The sequence below is a fragment of the Rissa tridactyla genome, chromosome 10 (assembly GCF_028500815.1).
Source record: "Rissa tridactyla isolate bRisTri1 chromosome 10, bRisTri1.patW.cur.20221130, whole genome shotgun sequence".
Lineage (NCBI taxonomy): Eukaryota > Metazoa > Chordata > Aves > Charadriiformes > Laridae > Rissa > Rissa tridactyla.
In genome coordinates this window covers 20,994,434-21,016,090 of record NC_071475.1, presented here as the reverse complement: position 1 = coordinate 21,016,090, position 21,657 = coordinate 20,994,434, and the positions used below count along the sequence as shown (strand labels likewise).

Here is a 21,657-nt window from a genome sequence, read left to right as displayed (position 1 = left end):
TTCATCTTAAGTTAATGCGGCCACATTTGACTGAAATTTGATGGTTTTTTAATCAGACCACAATCCCATAATTTGCATAATAAACAGTCATAATTTCATAGTTAGTGAACTAATTATCTGATTTTAAATTTGGGAAGGATTTGCACTGTTAATTCAATAAAAATTGTCACATCCTCACTTGGCGCTACTTGTCTCTTTGGCACAAAAGCATCTCCCAAGAGCTGCTGCTTGGGAAACCGCAGCTCAGGGGGGCAGGACGGGGGCAGGATTCCTGCAGGAACGCACGCCTGCCTGCTGCACTCCAACAGAAATGTTCTAGTTGGGATGGCTCTTGGCTGACCGTGCAACCAGGCAGCGAAGAGAATCCCTTCCACGAATAAAAAGTTCCAATGTATTTGAAGATGACCGTTTCAGGTTATAACACATTGATGATCGTTACGAGATTAGCGGGCTGTTCTTTTGCGATCACATCCCAGCTGGAATCTATCAACAATCAACCTATTTAAAAACTATATTTATTGAAATTAAAAAAAAATCACATTCTATTTAACCGATTTACTATATAGAATTATATTACAAAATACAAATATTACAAATCACTTGAATTTACCACAGAAGTCAAACCCACAATATTTTTGTATATCCGTTTCCTTCAAAGCACGTTGTTTCTTTTTCTAGTGTGTCTAGTATACACACAAAGTGTTTAAAGAGACTTTAAAACGCTTTGAAATGTAATGGTTAAATTAAAACTAGCAGGCAATGAATTGAAACAATTTTTATTTCCCTAAGGGATACTTTCTTAAGTATCATAATCAGAAATAATTGCACACAATCAAAAAACAATAGCATGTCTTTTGCATGACAAACAGACACAGCCAGCGTCTGCCTTCAGGAGACCAGTGGTATCTAGGTTACCAAAACCTGATGGTGTGGAAAAACAAAACAAATCATGAACAAAGCAGTGCATAAGAGATAACTCGGCAAGGATTCCGGCAGATTTACCTGACAGTAGCATCGGGTCTTTGTCAACAGACTTGCGGACTTGGTCTGACTCTCCAGTCAAAGAGCTTTCATCAATTTTAAGATCGTTTCCTTGAATAAATATCCCATCGGCAGGTAGAAGATCACCTTTCAGTGAGAACATGGTAACAGAAAACCACAGTGGTTTCAGTAAGATTGTTTTTATAATTACATAATGATTTTTATTATAAAATCAGAATTAACAACAATGCATTAGAACATAAAATGGAAGCAAAAGTGAAAGAATTACTACCGTATTGGTCCATATTAGCCATATTATCGTAATCCTATATGGAAGGGCCTTTGTATTGCAACTAGCTTTTGCCCAATGCTATCCCAGAATCAGAACGCATCACATTTAACGTGCAATGAACATAATAATCACTGAGATTTGGCAAGGGGAATACTCTTCTTAACATGACGTGAAGGTTTCTATGTCAGACTTCACGGGAACTGACAACGGCTAACGAACAGCCAAGCCGCCCTTTCCCCTTCCCTCTCTGGAAGCCCCTAGCCGAGTCCGGGACAGACGTGACGGCTGACAGAGCAGGCGTCCTGCTGGAATTTGCCCTTCAAACACAGAGCACACGGGGTTCCTGCAGGGGTCCTTCCTGTTCACTGGAGCACAGGGCTTTCCCCACGGCACGTGCTTATATGGCATCCACCTCCTAGAAGGCCCCGACGTGGGGGAACTGATGGGATCCATAGCTCTGGAGCAGCCTACCAGAGGAGCACAGAGGCAGAAATCCCTTTCACAGAGCATTTAGAAGTACTTACTCTTATTCCTAACCGGACAGAAACCAAAATTTCCAAATAGTGTAAGAGAATTACCTCTGTGCGAACAGTTCTTGTCCTTGTCAGTGAAAGGAAATGAAGATTACGGCACTAAATTACCTAGTGCAATTTTATAGCAAGGTTCCCCTTTTGCCCTAACAGCCAAATTGGTATCTTACTGCGGACCATAATGACAACACGTAATTCTCTTGTCTTTTAAATCACTTCCAGTGAAATGAGTCTATTCTGCCAGAAAGGGAAAGGAGAATAAATAAAGTTCCGAAAAGTAGTCATCAAGTTGTCAAAACTTACCATATTTCACCTGTGCAATGTCACCAACTACTATCTCTGCCACTGGGATTTGGATAACCTGCCCACCTCGGACAACGGTAAATTTCTGTTCCTGCTCAATACGACTTTGAAGCCCGCGGAACTGCTTCTCCTTGCTCCAGTCATTGAAGGCAGTGACGAGTACGACACAGATAACGGAGAGTAGGATAGCAGCACCTTCGATCCAGCCAGCTTCAGCCTCACCCTCGTCTTCAGCTCCGCCTGTCGCAGTACCACACCCTGCCAAGGCAACGCGAAGAAGCGCTCAGTCAAGAAAAGACGGGGTCTAGCGTGGTTAGCACAAGGCGACAAACCTGCTGCGAAATCACAACAAGGCTGAGGAACAGAACTGCTGTTCCAAGCACTGTCTGCTAAATGAAACATGGTGGGGCAGAGAAAAAGCAGAAGTGGAGATGCCTGAGGAAAAGAGAAAGAAAATGAATCAATAGCGATTTTAGGTCTTTTTATTTTTCTACTGAACAAGCTATTCTCGGTAAGCCCAAACTAAACAAATGGGAAAAGAAGGCACCGATTGTGTTATCCAAGAGAAGGGCTGACAGCTTCCCCTGAGCCACCAGGCATTCCCAGAAATAAGGAGGACTTGGTAAGCGTGGCAAGAAGGTCTAAAGCAATGAGTAACATCAATCAATTGAAAGCAACGACATTACATTAAGATTAAAAAAACAGATTAAATTAAAACAGATTTAAGAAATAATTTTCAAAACAATTTCCAAATGTTCTCAACTGAACATACTTGTAAGGAACACTTGTTTAAAGATTACTGAGATGAACTAAGCATTTAAATGTGATATCTAAGTATTCAAATGTGATAATGAAATATATTAGGGAACCCTGAGTAAAAATAATAGACTAATATTAATTCATCATTCTTCCTTACAGAGAAATACTGTGGCACGCTTAGAAAACTGCAAGTACATTATTTTTGTCACAACTAAAACAGTACTAAAAAAAAAAATTCTATGTACTAATTCTGCAGCGTTAATTCTGCATCGTTTCATACACGTCTGCTAATTATTTATTTCAAAGTCACAGGCAAATAAAATTTAAATAAATTTCATAGATAGTATTCACAAAATAAAACTAATATGGCTATCCTTCTTAATGAAATAAGAGCGAAAAGAAGATTTATGAGTTTATAGTAGCGGACAGCAAAGGACACGTATTAGAATCACATGGTTCAGAGATATCCCCAGTGACAGGGGAGAAAAAAAGAACTCAGGCTGGACAATCGAGTCTCCTCTCCCGAGTGACCAGGGCAGAAAAGAAATCTTTTCATTTTTCATGAAGAACTGAACTGGGGAGGCATCTGACATCGCTCTTCCATCTCACCCAGGTACCAGGGACTTCAGCAACTTAGCAACAGAGTTGCTGCCATCTATGACTAAAGTTTAATTTTGGTATATTCGTCACCTGTCACTAGAGGGAATTAACAAGCAATTTCATTTCTATTTTTAAGTTACAAAGATATCCCTGTAACATAAGCTCATAATTAATTAACCAGCTGAGTAACTACTCTTGCATATGAACAGTAACAAAACTACCCAAAGTAAAGGAAGAAAGATAAGACTGAACATCCACTGGGTGAACAGAAAACAATTAAAATAATTGAAGTTTTTACCAACATTCTCTGCAGTGTAAATTTAGCCCTAACCTAACTGAAAGGCAAAGCTGACTCCCAGGAGAAGGGGCTTTCCCAGCAGGGACACCCTTGGACTCATGTCCCACGTGAACCTGTATCAGCAGTACAAGAACCTTGCTACAGAAACCATTTTTATAGCACCCATGAAAAAAATAAAGTAACCTTTCCTAAGTTAATACCTTACGCTACTTAAAACCAGTCGCAAAGGCAACTTGCAAACCACATCTGCAGTTTCTTCCTTCTGCAGAACGTTACTTTGGGGAAGGACTAATGAACTTTGCTCTGTTTAACCTTAATCATCTGAATGGGCCTCAGTTAAATTTTAGACTCCTTTTCCAAATCAGTAGGTTTGCTTTTGCGTTGTTTGGACCAAGTGGCTTCCTAGTACAACTACTTCACAATTCATTTTTCACTAGATATGATTTAAAATGAAGTATCATGAATACCCTGTTCTTTTTACCAGCATGCCTCCTCTCCTGTTTCTCACTGTGGCCTGGTCTAGCCACAGCCAAAGACTGACGTTGCTGCCTTTTTAGATGGCTGAGGTTTAGCCAGCTTCTACAGCAGCACAAGCCGGTGGTGTTTCCCGCGGGGACCCCTCGGTCCGGGCTGGGTGACAGCAGTCACCTCTCGGCCCCGCAGCGATCCTCGCCATTCCCACGGCCGTGCTATTTATTCTGTAACTTGCCGCCTCATGCTTTCACTGAAAATCTTTGCTTTCTACAGATGGATTACTGATAACTTATACCATGATATTTTCTACAAAATCAAGACTTAGCGTTATGTAATACTAACATACAGTTTTTAATTTGAGCTGTATCAGCATACCCCAAAAGTCAGCTGTCTGAAAGACACAAGCTGCGCTTTGCCCTTCGTTATAAGGATCCCATTATGGCTCTGGACACGTATAAACTTTATAGTAATATTATGTAAGTAGAATATCCTCCCTCTACAGCAGAAAACTACCACTTTTGAGAAAGTCATTGCTGTTATTCCAAAGAACCAATAGTTCTGGTCACTGTCTCCAAGATGTGCCGGAGAAAAAGCCCCGACAGGCTGCCAGGGCACCCGAGCCCAGTGCTCACACACTGCGCCTTGCATGGCCTGGAGACTAATATTTCTGTGTCCCCACAGGAAAAAAACCCCAACTTATTGATTCAGTAAAAACAGGTAAAAAATAAAAATATTCATTGACTTGAGTAATGAAATTAATTTTGTGTGTATGTGTTGTCATAACCGATCTCCATGTTAACAGAAACAATACCATTCCTAGTGTGTTCATATAACCAGAAAAAATAGTCTGACATAGCACGTAAATAATACAAGACGTTATCAGGAAGATGAAAGGAATTGTGTTCACCTGTCTCATAGATCACACGCAAGCAAAGAACGTAACTCCCTCTTCATATTACAGACGAAAAAAAGGTTTGTAAGAACAAAAGGGAATCTGGAGAAAACAGACTGAACTTAGATCAAGCTCTTGGAAAGTGTCGCTAAATTTGACACGCTTTTTTTTTTTCCCATTCTCTCTCCAAGGATCAGAAGTCAGGACCACCATTTCAAAGATCACAAAAAGGTTGGTATTACACAAATGGGAACCTCAGTCACTGCCCTGCAGACCCCCACCCGCAGGCTGGCCAGCCATGTCCTCTCCTAAGCACCACAAACAAGGGTGCTCCTGTCTGCTCTAGCTGATGCCCTATGTGGGATTTCATCCCACACGTCAGGTGACTGGTGGTCCTAAAATAACATAAAAAACCCACAGTGCTTCACTATCAGTATGTTTCAGGTCAGGAGGAAGCAGAACTCCAGCTATGCAAGGACTTTGAACGTAAAGGACAAGGTAAGCCCAAAATCAAGCAGCAGCTGAGACAGGCTTTTGAACATCCACGACTTGCAGGTAGATAGTTTAACAACAGTTCAGAAATGAAATCGCACTTTTTGTGGATCTAGCCTAATGTAACTAAACCCAGGCTCTTTCAGTATTAACCAAGCTGATCCCAGGACTCTGTCGTTGCTTTTTACAGTCCCACAGAAATGCAATAGGATAGAAGCGCTAAACTCATGCAAAATGTGCACATCGTTCTCATTACAGGAATAAACTGTAGCAACTTAGAGGAAGTAAATAACTATCTAGTTCTTACAATAGCAAGATTTCAGAACAGATTTTTTTTTTTAAGCAGAAATTTACAGACAAGCAGGATTTAAAAATTCAACCTGCCCTTCCCGAGATGACCTATCCGTCAGGGAACATTTTCTTGAACTACGTTGTGTCCTTGCTTCAAAACTATTGTAGAAATATTCCCTTTTCATAGGAAAAAAAAATGGAAACTTGCATCTCCATTGGTACAAGCTGTAGAATTCTTTCTTATATGCTTAAGGAAAACCATTTTTTTTTCTTTTTCTTCTGCCTTTGTACCACACAGGACTTTCTAGAAATTCTAGAAAGACTTATATGAATTTACAGGAAGAAACTGTATGCATTCATAGGAGAAAAACCCCACATACTTCTTAACTATACACTTATACTATCTGTTCTCCTTATTGTAGCACAGAGTGACACAGTACTGATTTTATAGGTAAGGGGAAAAAAAGGAATATAAGTAAGACAGACAAAAGACGTTAATAATAATATGCCTAAGTAACAAAACTTGGTTTAAAGCATCGAATGCTTATTAAGAATGCTCATATGAGCTTTAAAAAATTGTGTTAAGGTCTAAGACTGCTGTTGCGCTTTCACAAGACAGTACTTGGTTCCCACTGTTTCTGAAAAACATGCCTGAGATTTGACTGAAAGGCACAGACTGAAAGCATCACAAAAGTATTTTTAATATGCATATGTGATTTGTACTAGGGTTTTATTCCAAGACAATGATTTGTGAAGTGCTCATTTAAAATTATATTTAACATAGGTCCTATCTGTCAGAAAATTCAATTTCAAAAAAGTAAACAAGTTCTTAATATGAAGCTATTTTCTACCATAACTATGAACATATGCCATGTGCGTGTCATTCCCCAAAGTCTCATCCTCACGAGACAGAAAATGCATACTCAGTTTGAAACCGCGATTAGAAACATCTGACTGCAAGTCAAGAACGCAAAGGGCTGTAGCTCCTCTGGCACAGCAAAAGCAGATGAAGTCAGGCAGCGGGCTGGGTCCCTTGGAAGGAGCGTGCGGGAACACAGAGGGAAGCAGAACCCCCACAGGGCAGTGGGAGCACCTGGGAGCGCGGCCTCGACCAACATTCGGAAACACAAAAGGGGACTAATACGATTGTGCCCTCCATAAAACATCTCAGAAGTACGTTACCAAAAACTTGTGGAAGGAGAACTGAGTTTTAAGAGCTTAAAATTTGACCAGAAATAGGTCAGCAAAGACTGTTGAAAAACTTTTCTATAGAAGGGAGTTGAAGGGAAGATAGAATCCAAAAGTAAAGAGGATTCAGGAAAAAAAGGGCTGGGAAAGTAATTCAAATGAGCAGATGCAGTCAGTCCATCTGAAGCCACAGCAACTTGGGTTCCCATCTCCTCAGAGACTGCGGGCAACCTGGCATCAAGGGCTACGGGCCACAGCACCTGCCTGGGACCTGGGAGAGCCCAGCAAACACCCAGGCACTCACAGCGCTGGGCCCTCTTCTGCACTTCATTAATTGCCAGTAATCTCAAAATTAGCCTGAGAAGCCTACTCTGCATTAGCAGGATTTTAATTATATATAGGTTTATAGAAAGAAAAAATAAGAAAGCGAAGCCTAGGATATTAAAAGGGAACTGTATCATAGAAAAGACTGGAACACACTTGTAGCTAAAGGGGAAGGTGAGAACAGAGAGGAAGATACACAAGAGCAGGTTAAAGCACTTCAGGGAGACAGTGACCAAGAAACTTCACCGTAACTGGCAGGAGAAAATGATCTGGTTGATGTTATTAATTGTTCCAGTTTGGTAGAAGCCAGAAAGGCGGGGGAGGGGTTGGGGGTGGGGGGAGAAAAGGAAAAGGCCACAAATAGCCAGGACAGCATCACCTGACAGCTGGAAACTGGAACGCTTTTAAGGTCACAGACAACATTTCAATACGTGTTTCTTGTAACATCAACCAAATCTGGGCAGATACAGAAAGCAGCATCGAAGCACTGTGCAGCTGAACAGAATATCTGTTTAAGACTTCAAACGGTTAGGAGGAGATCCTTAAAGCTGCTCTGAATAAGATAACGATTATAATTACAAACCATACAGTCTTAAGCTGCAGCACGGTAATTTTTAAATCAGAAAAAGCATATTTTTTAAAATCTGTGAACATCTGTATTCCTAAGTCCCAACCTACAGCACGTACCTCTCAGCTACTCATTTCAACCTACACGTTGCTATTTTTAAGCTGAAAATACCTTGTGGCATTTAAATTCCCTAGGAAAATCTCATAACGCCCCCAGAGGTAATTTTTTTAAGTCAGTCAAACTGGTTTTGTCATCAGAAAGACAACAGTTCCCACGATAAAAACTTTTTATTTAATTGCCTTCTGTAAAGACATTTTTTCCTTTGCTGAAACTCCAGCACTGATGTTATTAAAGCAAACTGAGCAGCTCCAAAGTTACGGCTTTTTCATTAGTAGAGCTGGCTCCTGTTACTAACGTCAGAAGTGATGTAACTTATTTTATCAAACGTATTCAGGAACAGAAAAAATGATCAAAAATTATGCAATAAATATCGTAAGACTCCCCTCCTCAACAAGATTTTTCTAAGCCGTATCAGATATCATAATATATGTTTTTACAAATTCACTATTGTGTCATAACATTTGCCACAAAATTAGTCCAAAGAGCGGTTGCCAGTTTCTGAAGTACCAATATCCCAATATTCCTTCCGACACTCCTCGGTGTGAGGGTGTCCCCGGCCGATGGATCAGAGGCCACGGGCCGGCGAAGCTCCGAGCAGAGCCACGGCTGACAACAACGCTGCAGAAGTCACCAGAACTTCAGAAGATGAAGTTTTCTGTCTTTGTCTCTTACTCTCCAAGGACTTATACAACCGTGAAAGCCATTTTCTAGTAGTTAGTCAGACAGCGTTCTCCAGAAACACATTGGTTTCTGTGACCAGCCAAGCGGAAGGGATTTACTAACATGAGATATTTGCACGACACACACTGCAGGCTTAGGGTGCTGGTATATTCACTAAAAGAGATTTTTTGAATGCTCGCTTGAAAACAGTATCAGAATTCCTTGCTTGGTGATACGCCAGTTAGTTATATAAGGACTCCGGCGGGGGGGGGGGAGGGGGAGAAAAACGGGGAAAAAAAAGATGCCATCCCTGTAAGTTAGTTATATAACTGTCAACTTTAGAGTTCAATATTAAATATTTACACAGCTTTGACATACTCATGCAAGGAAACAAATCTGTAAGCCCTGAAAGCGTATATATTCACGCATCCCTCAGCCTGATCACAAACATTTGTGAGCAGAGAAACGTTAATTAAAAGACTCGCTCAACTTCAAGAGCTGCAATCTGTTGAGCGAGACTCTTCCGACTGGCACCTCCGAGGAAACGCATTTTGCACAGATCAGTCAAAAGGATGGGGTCCGAACTCCACCGACGGCGATGGGAGGGAACAGGACCACACAGGCATTTCTAGAATGTTCATATTCACTTTTGTTTCCTTCCGTCGCCACTGAGAGAACGTAGGGAAAGGCCAATATGGGCATTTTAATCACAAGCCCTGTTCTTGGGGATTGCAAGGGAAAACCTTGACATCCGATTGCTGTATTTGCTCTTGCTCAGAGCTAAAGATGTCTGGTAATTACAGCCACACATTCAAAAGGTAAAATACAGTTTTCAAATCCAAGAATCGGACCTGGAAAGTTGTTCTCTGTGTTTATTAGTAAGAGTTCAAGTGCAGTTACTCAACAGTGCTTGCAAGGTCATGTCCTAGCTGGGTTTTACTTATGGAATTAATACTTCTGGAGAATCTCTTCCTGGAAAATATGTGAGAAGATTTTATATTTCATCCCGAAGTTCTAAATCTCATTACCTCATGTCCCCAGTTGAGAATTAAGTCGTGCTTGGCAACCTGGAAATCTATCTAATGAGCAATATCTAAAAGCATCCCAGTTTTGTCCATGATCTACACCTCTCTAATGAAGGGAAGGTATCTATGGGACTTCATTTTTTGCAGTCCAACACAGATTTGTAGAAACCAGATGTAGGTCACTTCACATTATGAAACAATTATTTAATTTGCAGGTCCCATATGACACAATGTGCACATTTTGCACTTTACAAGTTCTTAATGTGTTGCCAAAGCCAGCTCAAATCTTAAACTTAGGTCATTCATCAATACCACCGACACCCAGTAATGACATTGCTCCCTAAGCGCACTTGGGGCTGGGGAGCAGCGCAGAACTGATAGCTTTGATACAGTCGAGCAAATCCAGAGCGAAGCCGTTCTTTGGACAAATGCTGATGTTACGTATTTCAGAAGTGATATATCTACTGTTTTCTGAGTCCATGACACATTTGGTATCACTTCCATACTTCCTTCAGAGTTACCTGTTCTTGGGCAGAGAGCGATGCCCAAATCGAGCTTTCCTTGCCGGCTCTGAGAATCTTGTGTATAAACCCGTGTTTTCTTTCTTGTTGCTTCTTACAGAGACACCAAATGTAGGGTGTTTCCAGATCTGTGTTTCCAGATTTCCACATTGCAATAAAAATACCAGTTGACACGAAACCCCCAGATGACTGTTGGATGAGCAGAACCTCACTCGTGCCATCTCATTCGAAAGGTGTTCAAAGGAAATAGGGGCAAGAGAGAGTCAGACAGACACACAGACTGTACACCCAGCCAGAAAAGTAGGAAGTTCAGAATCAAGAAGTTTGTAATACGGAAGCTTCAGGAAAGACAACATCTACTAAATAAAACTTTAATGCAACCTTGAATAACCTTGGAGTAGGCCATTTGTAAGCATTTTAAGCATATGGTAAAAACCAGGATAGCATATTATAAAACAATCAACGCAGTGTATTTTCATCAAAACACTTACAAAAGAGAAATTATGTTCACTTAATTATCTTTCAGTAAATATGTTTGCTGTGCAACCCAGTAAGGATTTGCAAAACAAGTGTTTTCACACATCATCACAAATATTTACCCCATAATAATAAACAATCACAAACAGCTTCACAGGCATACTTACTAACGTATGACGGTAAAAAACTTTTTCAAAAAAGAAAAAATACTGAAATGAAATAATCAGTCTTCTCTTAAATTCTCTAAGTAATTAATTATTTAGAGGTTAATTGAGAGAAGTAAAGACCAGTAGTCAAAAACTAAGGTTCCCAACAGAGGATAATATATTCTGTAGAGCAAGAGCTTTGTCTAATGCGGGAGGCTGTGCTGGGATAATTGTAACGACGACCTTCTCTAGTAAAGAAACAGCTTACAAACAGCTTGTACATCTGTTAGTATAGCCTATAACTATTCCACAAATAAGTATATGCTTATTATTATTTAACTATCTCTATAGAGATACTGAAAAAATTACATCAAATATAAAAAATACTTATATTTGTCAAAACCAACTCTTTCTGAGGTAACTTTTCATTTCAGTACAAATATCAATGTCCGCAATGAAAATTCTGGTTAAGCTTGAAGGTTTCTTTGTATTCATCCAGGACATATAAAAATGGAGCTACAAAATTCTCCAAATTTAAGTCATTGTTCCAAGAATGCAAACCAGGTGTGTACATGGTCTTAACTTTAAACAGTCTTGCTCTGTCACTCAGTTTAAGCTCTTTTCTCAGGGTTTTTCATGGAAAAAAGCTGAAAGACCCTGGTTCAGTTCCAATGCAGAACAGAAATACATATCAATACTTGGCTGTGAAATTTTGTTTAGTGGCCAGCCTCGATACGTCCTGTCAGGGTTCCACAGGATAACTCAACTGATTTGACTGTATCAGAAAAGAGTTCAAGTTTAAACTGCGCCAACAACAGGGCAAACCAATTTGCAGCAACGCAGAACACAGCACGAATAAGGGATTCCATTCAGATGATATTATTTAAATGTCTGAACTATGACAAAACTGAATGTAAAAGACAAACTCAGTTTGAAAGATATACGCACTAAATTGAATTAACAATGCGAGAGACTACGATCCCAGAGAACTGCGTGAGTTTTGAATCACTTAACTGGAACGCTGATATAAATGGCACTGGCTGATTCAGAGTAAAATAAGGAGGGGAAAGAACGCCTTTCTTCATGATCGCGTATTGTAAGACCATACTTCAAATAGGCTATTATGCCAAAGCAAACAAAACATTATGAATAAAACTGATAGGAAGAAACTAGAATTTCTGTTAGACTGCTATCAGCAGCGAAGTGGCTGTCCGTACGTTGCCATTTTTTCACTTGGATAAGTTTAAGTGTGATTTAGAATTCTAACCTTGCTGTTTAAAAAACCTACATAGGGAACACTGCAGTTATTGGGGTAAACTTGTCTTAGAAGAGCCTTATTAAACACAAACGGCCCATTCAGGTCTTGAACAAATGGCTGAAGGAAAAAAAAAAACTATCATCTCAAGAAAACATGGTACATTTGGAGGTCCAGCTATCCAGGCACTCTGTACAAACACTGCAGCTGCGGTTACTTAAGTAAGTTTCTAAAACCAGGAAGAATGCTCCTGTTTCTCATACAGCAACCCCTGACGATTTCCAGTACTTCCCGAATACCCTTCCCTTCCTCAGCTACCGCTGCCAACGCAGACCACCGAAAGCGCTGGGAAACACAGAAGCCCACGAAAATAAATAAATGCTTGACAGCAAACTCGCTGTCATCACAGCACTTGACTTTAAACAGACCTAAGGAAAGCATCTAACATTAACATAGAGCAACAAATATTTCATAAATACATAATCAGATTGAGAGCTGTCTTTCTTACTTATGCTTCATCTACTAAATCCTTATAAACAAAGCCTGTTCTGTCTGAAGCAGAATGAGGAGAAGAATCAAGAGTCGTGATTCTGTGAGAAGGGCAAATCATTGAGGAAGGCTTTTAGGGTGGGATCTGCCTGAGTAACGGATGCTTGTACTGTTCCACGACTCTTCGACTGTGTCCTAATACAAACAAAATGTACTTTCTTCAAAAAACATTCCCTTTTTTCTTTTTTTTTTTCCCTTGGGGGGTGGGGGAAGAGGGCTTTAAAACAAGATGCTCTAACCAAGATGATTTTGCAGAAAGATTGTATTTAACAGAAATGCTACCAAAAACTATTGAAAAAAAGTTGACTTTGCCTGGAATTCTTGAGAAGACATTTCATTGGAGCTTCTAAAAAAATCACACTGTATCACAGCATGAAGTTACAGTTGCTGACTGATACACTTCATACATCTAAACCGTTTAAAGAATAATTGTCAACTTCGTCCAACCCACCAGCCCTGCAGAGAGAGGTTACCAAGAACAGGTTACTGATTTTAACAGGCCCCTTCAAGGTAATTCACAGAGCCTCCGCGGTCCACAGGCCACAGCTCGAAAGCCACTGATTACGAGAATCTGCCACTGAGCTGCTCAAGCAACCGAACACACCTGGGACACTGCAAAACCAGAAAACTAAACTCTTTTGAGCTTAGGCTCTGGCGATGTGCTCTAGAGACAGTTCTGGGAAGACCTCGGCCTCTTTGGATGCTGGTACTCCCTCACTCATCAGTTATATTCACAAGAACAAGAAAACCAGGTTGAAAAAGATATGGGAGATTTATAGACCTCAGCCATAAACCTAGCTCATAAACGGCAGTGCTTATTACTTTCATTAAAATTCTCACCTTCATTACTTTGTGCTATAAAGCTTTAAGAGGTGTAAAATCACGTCAGTAAGAGATTAAACATTATATCATAACGTCTTGCACCAGAAGGCATTAAAAAGTTCTACCAACGCTAATAAATAGTGGAGCCTTATAAAAGTAGTTTTACAGTGACAATCTATATGCTAAGGAAACGTGTTTCTGGGCCACGTTTTTCAGTTTAGTTTCGCATCCCAAAGGATGGGATGAAATCCCACCTGAATGCACATCCCATTTGTGCACTCCCCGAAAGCCCCCTGCCATGGGAACCAAAGCGTCTTAACTGGGGACAAACAGGAGATGTAAGTTCTGAAGTACACTCGATCCAAACGAAAACATTAATGCAGACACATCCAAAGCAAGCTAAAGCTGCGTGTCATGAGGACTACCTCGATTTAGAACATACTTTCTATGTAGTTATTTTGGGTTCAACTCATCTCGTTTTTAAGATTCTAAAAGTTTATGCATACTTCACTGAAACAAGATGAGCAGCATATCCTAGAGAGAAAAGGCAGAACTCCTTATGCAATAACAGAAATAAAATGGAATCAATTGTTTCACCTGTTACTTTTCTGATAAGATATATGTACGTATATATCCTTACGTGAAAATACGCACACGCATATGTATATGCGCACAGTTAAAAAGCAGTACCACTCAGAGCCATTACACCTAGTATTAGCCCTACTGCATCAGATGTAACGGACTGGGACTGTAATAGCAAACACTCACCGCTCTGTGCTTTACTCCTGAGGGTGGAGCTCTGCAGAGGGGGGCGCTTGTTCTAGTCTGGATCTGATTAAGCTTTAAAATAACCCCTCAAGTGCATCTACACAGATTTGGAGAGACTTTAAGGTTCTCTTCTCCGGGTCCCACTTCAATACCTGATCACACCTGTGTGTGCATACGCTTTTAGATATTTTGTCTCAAAGGTCTGTTTTATTGTTACCGGTTTCTAAAAAAAAAAAAAGCAAAAAAAAAAAAAAGGCAGCAACATGCTGTACATCTGCCTTGTCATCAACAGGTTTTGTGTTCAAACAGGTATACCTGTTTTGTTTCACTCATCTGTGCTTAATTTTTTTTTCCCAGATAACAGTTTTCCATTCTAATTCAAACCCACCAAGAGACGTGAACCGTAAGCGCACGCAGACTTCGGCTCGTCCCAGCGTTTGTTTGAACTCACGTGGACCAGTTGGCAAACAGCACCCTCCTCTGAAACTGGAAAACAGTCCTATAACCTGATCCAAAAATACTTTGAATTAAAAAATGTCACATAACAAAACATACGATTTTGCAAATTTGAAAAATATTTGAGATTTTAAAGCTGCTAAATTAGAACTGATTTTTAAATTCACAATCCAGTAAGAAAACACTCAGTATTCCTATATTTCCTTTTGAAAATAAAGACGTTTTCAGACTTTTCTGATTTTCATTGGTTTGGGAGAATTTTCATTTTTTTTTTAAACACCAGATAAATCCTTTCAAGATAATATTCTGGTATTCTGGCTCCCTTTGTGAAATTCAGTGCAATACTTGTATTCCTCTGTACTGTTGACAAGTTACTCAAATTTCAAATTCATATTGAAAAAGCTGGGTAACTTCCCACAAATAGCTATACATCGGCATGTAGAATCAAGTTGTCTTCAAGTAGACAAAACATGGCTGTAAATATAAATATTACAAAGTGGTTTTCTCTTCCTTGTAAAAATCTAAACAAATACGTTTAAATGCTTACGAGACATTTCAGTTGCACATCAGGAATAACTGTCTCATGGCACGGACGCCGAGACAAATTATCTAGGAAAGACATAGAATTTCCGTCACTGGGACCTTCTGGAAATAAGAATGATAGATTTCTGTCAAGAGTGGCTTAAGTATTGTTGATAGTGCTTTGGAGTACGGGGACAGACCTCTGTGAAGGAGCCACCAAAGCGTCCTCGCGTCGTGCTCTCTGTCACCCCAATGCCACCCAGGACTCTTGACAATTCACCACGTTTGGAGCCCTAAAGCTAAACTTCTCCCACCTTTTGAATCTAGAAATCACCATAAAAGCAAAAATGTTTCCAAAATTAAATAGTGTGGCCAGGTAATGACAACTCAAAGGTGCACAATTTTCTCCTCGTGAAAACAGCCTTATACAAGTATTGGAAGACAGTGAGATACTTCGCATCATGAGAGTCTGGGCACACATGTCAGAGCTGGAGACTCCAACCTCTTCTGTTCTCCACTCCTGGACATTTAGACCATGCACTGAAGTACGATTTAGGGCAGGAATTAAAAAGATACTTTCCTAAGCAAATTCTTAAAGGAACTGTTTTATTTAGCTAAACAGATTGGGCTAATGTCACTAGAAGCCATATGCTGCTTCACCTCATCCTAGCTTTGGGAGGAAGGAGGTTAAATGGTGGGGTTCTGGCAGAACAAGCTGTTTTTAAGAGGGCAAATACTTCTGTTTCTTCTATTTTCCAGGATGCCAACTGCGTAATTCCAAATCTGTTCTAATTAAGGGCTGAAGTGAAATTAAGTTAGAGCTAAAACGCTCTGAAGAAGTACCTGCTTTGGTGTAAGATGATGTCGTGCCGTACAAATGGTTGAGCGTCCTGCAAAACTAAAATCAGAGCTTCCAGCCTGCAAATAGCAGGGATAAAGAGTGGGGAAAGGGCAGCCGGACTTCCCTGCCGTGCCAAGGGGCGATGAGGTGACACCTACAGTGGGGATTACAGGACAGTTCAGCTGTTCCCTTGACCTTCTGAGATACAGAAGAGATTTGAAGATGTTTGCTAATTATTACACAGAACCACAGAATGGCAGTGGTTGGAAGGGACCTCTGGAGATCATCTAGTCCAGCCCCCTGCCAGAGCAGGGCCAACCAGAGCAGGTGGCACAGGAACGCATTCCAGGGGGGTTTGGAACGTCTCCAGAGACGGAGACTCCACCCCCTCTCTGGGCAGACTGTGCCAGGGCTCTGCCACCCTCAGGGTAAAGAAGTTCCTCCTCATGTTCAGGTGGAACTTCCCATGCTCAAGTTTGTGCCCGTTACCCCTTGTCCTGTCCCTGGGCACCACTGAAAAGAGCCTGGCCCCATCCTCCTGACACCCACCCTTTCAGTATTTATAAGCCTTGATAAGGTCCCTCCTCAGTAATGAAATTCTGAAAACATTTCCAGGAATTGCTGAGGGATGCTGGGTTGGTTTCCTTTTTTACCAACACAGTTCATGAGGCAGGGTGGTAGCTAAGATTGAAATCTCTGCACAGTATTAAAATGAATGAAATTTAGCTCATATTATTTTCAAAAGGCTTTGTATTATCTACAATTCATTTTACACTATGGAAAGGACTTAAAGAGATAAGGGATTTTCAACGTACCAAAAACATTACTTGATGATATTATTTAAATCTAAGGCGCACATGCATAGGTTGTGGAGTCAGTTTTTCATCTCAACGCTGGCTCCGTCAGTGGGAGGGCTGGCAAAAGCCTTACAGTTGTTTATTGCTATGTGCTGCCATGATTTTAGGAGGTTTGTAAAAAAACATTATTGTTGGCCTTACAAACAGGCTTTTATGCTGCCTACGTTTATATATTTTTAATGCAATCTATATTATCACATGCAAAATTTTTTTTTAAAAAAATTAAGATCTAAAACTGCCACAAAGAATAGAAAATTAACTTTGTTCAGCTGACTCATTTTTGACATTTCTGATTCTTTCACTCATTAATCAAATATATTAAGTGCATATTAATGAAACCTAAGGAGACAGATTTTTAGAGACAGGGAGACAGAGGCAACACTTTCCTGTGAAAATCTTTGTATCCTAGGATCTTGAACTGGCCCTGCAAGATCCTCCGTATGTAAAAGCCTGGCAAAGGAATTAAAAAATGAACGTGCTTCATTAACCATGTAGCCCTACTGAATTAAAATGCTAAGGAAAATATATGACGAAATCCCGGATGTGGACTGTATGGGTAAAGACGAGGTAAAAATTGATAAATGCTGCATTAAAACATTTAGTTTATATTCAATTATACCCATTGCGTCTCACTAGGAAGTAAATGAACTGAATTCCTCAGAGGATGGCTCAAGATTTTCATGTGGTTGTTTATCTGAGGTTACTTTTTAATGACGTTTAATTCAATTTGGTTAGAGCTCCTCAATAACTGGTGCTTTTACCTTCTTTTTTACTTTTTTTTTTTTTTTTTTTTTTTCCTTTTTGAAAGAGCTGCCTGTCCCCCGCGGTCATTTAAGCAAAGGGGGCGCATGAGTATTTCTTGTTTAAATGAAATCTGGAGCCACGCGCACATTTACTAGTGCTCATTTCTAATGTTAAGGAAATACAAACGATCAATAAAGATAAAAAACAATAAAACCAGTATGTTTACATTTGGCAGGAACTGACTGTACTCTGCTGCAGGATTTAATAATAGTGAGTACCACGTCCAAGACCAGCTGAGATGGCAGAGCTCCTGCCGAGCTGATCCTGCTAGTCGCTTCATCGCCAATGTTTGCTTCCTGCCCAAATGACACCTGTGTGTTTCTCCTGCGCCAATATGTGTTTGCGTACACTGGGATCTATTTTGAGGTTTCCCCAGCAGGCCTTTTGTGTATTTATGCAATTTAAGAATAAGCTGGTTTCATCAGAAAAACGTACAATTTCTAGAATCCCCAGAGAAAAGCAAATCAATCTACCAAGACAATACGCTTCTTGGAAAGAGAATATAAGAAGATTATGATCTGAGCAACAACTCTTAAAACAAAAAAACCAACCAACCAACCAACAAAACCAACCCAAACCCATTTCTGTGAGAGTGGGAAGAAAATTGTTAAGAATTGGACACAGAAGGAGCAAGAGACTCCAAATATCAGCTACCCACAAATACTAAAATGAATGTAGTTGGGTCACAACTATCGGTAAAGAAACAGAAAAGAAGAAAACCGTAGATTAGAAACTGGGCAAAAGAGAAGAATTTCACCAAATCCAAGGCCAAGCTGCGCCGTTGGACAGAGAGCAGGTCTCTCTCCTGCCTGTCCCACCTTGCCCACAGGACAGAGCCTGCGCGGCTGCCCCTGCCAGCCCCAGCACTCGTCCTCAGGGCGAGCTGCTTTCCTTCCGCACGGAAAGGAAGCACGCGTCTCTTGAGTACCCGTACACTGAAGAAATCAACCTCTAAGAGTTGTCCGCAGGGTCATTATTTCTTGCGATCGTGCCAAGGTTGTTTTGGGGTTTTGTTTGTTTAGTTCTTCTCCCCCCCACCCCCATTGTCCCTTATTCTGAACACGCACCTCGCGATGGTGACCGCGATCTACTGACGCAGCGCGGCGGCTGGGACTTCCAGCTGCACCCTCCCACCGAGGCAAAATTTCCCTCTATGCAGAGAAATGCATTCAAGAGCAGAAGATAAACCCTGCACGTCAATCTGAAGATGATAATAAACTGGAATAGGATTTTGGCTCATTTGCAAATACAGGCAATGGTGGGTAGGAATTACCCTTCAGTAAAATAAACAAACAAACAAACAAACACACACAAAAAAAGCCCAAAACCAATTTATGGAAAAGGTTAAAAGCTGGATGGGAAACTTCAGCTGTTTATACGTGCAAATACAGAACAATTAGCGAAATTGTTAACATGACCGTAGAGCTATATTAGAAAGGCGGTATTTCTTATTTTCCCCTGCATGCAGGGGAATGCTCGAATGTCTCCTCTATGTTATTAGGGTCAAATCCCCTTTAGTGGCCCAGATGTCACGTGGAAAGCAATAAAACCACAACCTGATCTAAGGAATGCCGAGAACAGGAACCACAAAAAGATACTGCCCACAATAACAAAATTTTGGAGTGTTTTGAAGGAGCAATGTCTTAATTACATGTCATTGCAACATTTTTTTTAATCCGTGAGATGCCACAATACCTATAGTAAGCGCTGGGGAACGGGGACAGACACTGAACCTTTATACCCTGACACTGTACTTGAGTCCAGCAGAAACCCAGCAGACAGCCTCTTGCAGCTCTTCTGCTCCAGCAGAACTTGCATCAAGGGCAGGGACCTTGCAAGGAGGAGGACTGGATGGACACAGTTCGATGGAAACACTTTTTTAAAAGAATGTACACCACTACAGATCACAAACTGGACAAATTCATGCTAGCTGGTATTAAATTCAGCACTTTCGCTCCTAACTAAGAAGGAGAACTTTGTTGCCAGCTGCTTTATATTCTTATATATATTTTTTTCTTTTATATCCGTATATATATATGTATATATGAATGAAATTTTAACTTGTTTTCATTTCCTTCCACAGATACCTGCACTAATGGCTGGTCAAATCTTTCCCACTGTGACTTATTTCTACAGACTTGCTCAATGCAATGAAATGTCAAGAGACATATTTGGAGTCGTACCTTCACAGGCAGTAACCTGAGAGATGAGAACAGCACAGCGTTTCTGATCCCAAGCAACAGATCTGGACAAGGTGGGGGGTAAGTTGTTCGTTTGGGGTGGGGTTTTTTCCCCTCGGACTGATTTGTGCAGGGATTTTGATCCAAACATCAGACGGCTGCCTTTGCCTCTGCAGTGCAGACCTTTACAGCTGTCTGGTGAAAGCAGCACTGATGAGCACGTTGGCTGGCTGTGTCCTGCTGTCCATTCAATCCCTGCACGCCTACTTCTTCAGGCTCACACATAAGGAGCGTGAGATTTGCTAGATACGCACAGAACAGTGGTACCACGCGTATAAGTGAGCACCACCTCAAGAGGAGGTTTAGCACAGGGACAAGACAAGCAACCGCCCTCATGGGAGCTGTGGGTCACCTCTATCTTCTCTCCAACTGTATGGATACCCATTCTGACTTAAATCTCCAACTCAAGTCCCCCCTGACCAAGCAATGTGGCACATTACAGGAACGATAAGGAAACAACTGAGTGGTGAATCCCAGGAAATAGTCTCTTGTAAGGAAACTGAGTCATGAGAGGTGAGCAGGGACCCCAGCCACAGCCCCGCGCAGCAGCACATCAACACCACCAGCAGCTTCCTGCAATGGCGACCGACCACGTGTCAGGGGACCATGCCCTGTTTCCGTATTTTTTCCTGTTCATTGCCTTGTTGCATGAGTAAGAGGAAGGCTCGCCCAGCCAAACCTCCACTGAGCAGCATTAAGCAATGTAACCAATCATTTAACTTTGTTTTCAACGTAGAATTTTGCCTTGGGAATTTTAACAGCAGCTACCTCAACCAAAAAGACTTTTCCCTTTTTTCCCCCCTTAAGCTGCAAAGAACTGTACACTTGAAAACAGACATCACACCTGCAGCTTCACACCGAACACCAGGATGGTAAAGCATCTTACCTCAGGCTACGTTTTCCCCTTTGTAATCCACATAAGGAGACAAAATTCAAGAAAGAAAAATTAAAAGGTTTGTTACATTCATGTAAACAGTAAAAGAATGTCAGGTGTTGACATAAGTGGTTTTTGCAACCAGGTAATAAGAGCCACGTGTGATACAAGGCCTGAAGACAGTAACAAGGGAGAGGATCCAGGAAGGCTCAGGAATTGCCAGTGAAGTGCTAGCAGAAGTCTGAAAATTGTTAACCAGTTCAACCAGGGCACAGATGGGGCATGCGCCGAACCCGGGCAATGCTGCTGAACTGCAGGGCAGACGCTATGGAGATGGCTTCAGAAAGGGATGGAAGAATTGCGAATTGCAATTAAGTCATTCCTGCAAGAACAAGTGACAGTTTCAGCAAGGACCTAAGGGGAAAGAATGGAAGGGAAAAAAAAAAAAACCACCAACACCAAAACACACACACACAAAAAAAAACAATAAAAAAAAAACAGGTGGGAGATTCCTGCAGATCTAAAGCCAAAATGAGATCAAGATCTGGGGGCGACTGAGAGAAGCACTGCCATTTCTCCCTCACTTGGTGGGCTTCTAACCAAGCCTAAGCTCTCTCTCCCAAATGATGTTCCATTTCCTCAAGCAATGAACCAATGCAATGGTTTGAGAGCACAGCCCAGCTATCCCGGGCTGCATCAAGAGAAGCGTGGCCAGCAGGCTGAGGGAG

General features: G+C 41.0%; 1 protein-coding gene across 10 annotated transcripts in view; it reads right to left on the bottom strand.

Moving 5' to 3' along the window:
• Positions 1 to 21,657, bottom strand: part of ATP2B2 (ATPase plasma membrane Ca2+ transporting 2) — a 429,010-nt gene that overhangs the window by 99,023 nt on the left and 308,330 nt on the right. For all 10 annotated transcript variants that reach the window (XM_054216330.1, XM_054216336.1, XM_054216334.1 and 7 more), the window contains 2 exons: positions 2,107 to 2,364; positions 1,003 to 1,128 (listed from right to left, as the gene is read on the bottom strand). In XM_054216330.1, the coding sequence (XP_054072305.1) occupies positions 1,003 to 1,128; positions 2,107 to 2,364 (384 nt within the window). The remainder of the gene's footprint in view (positions 1 to 1,002; positions 1,129 to 2,106; positions 2,365 to 21,657) is intronic.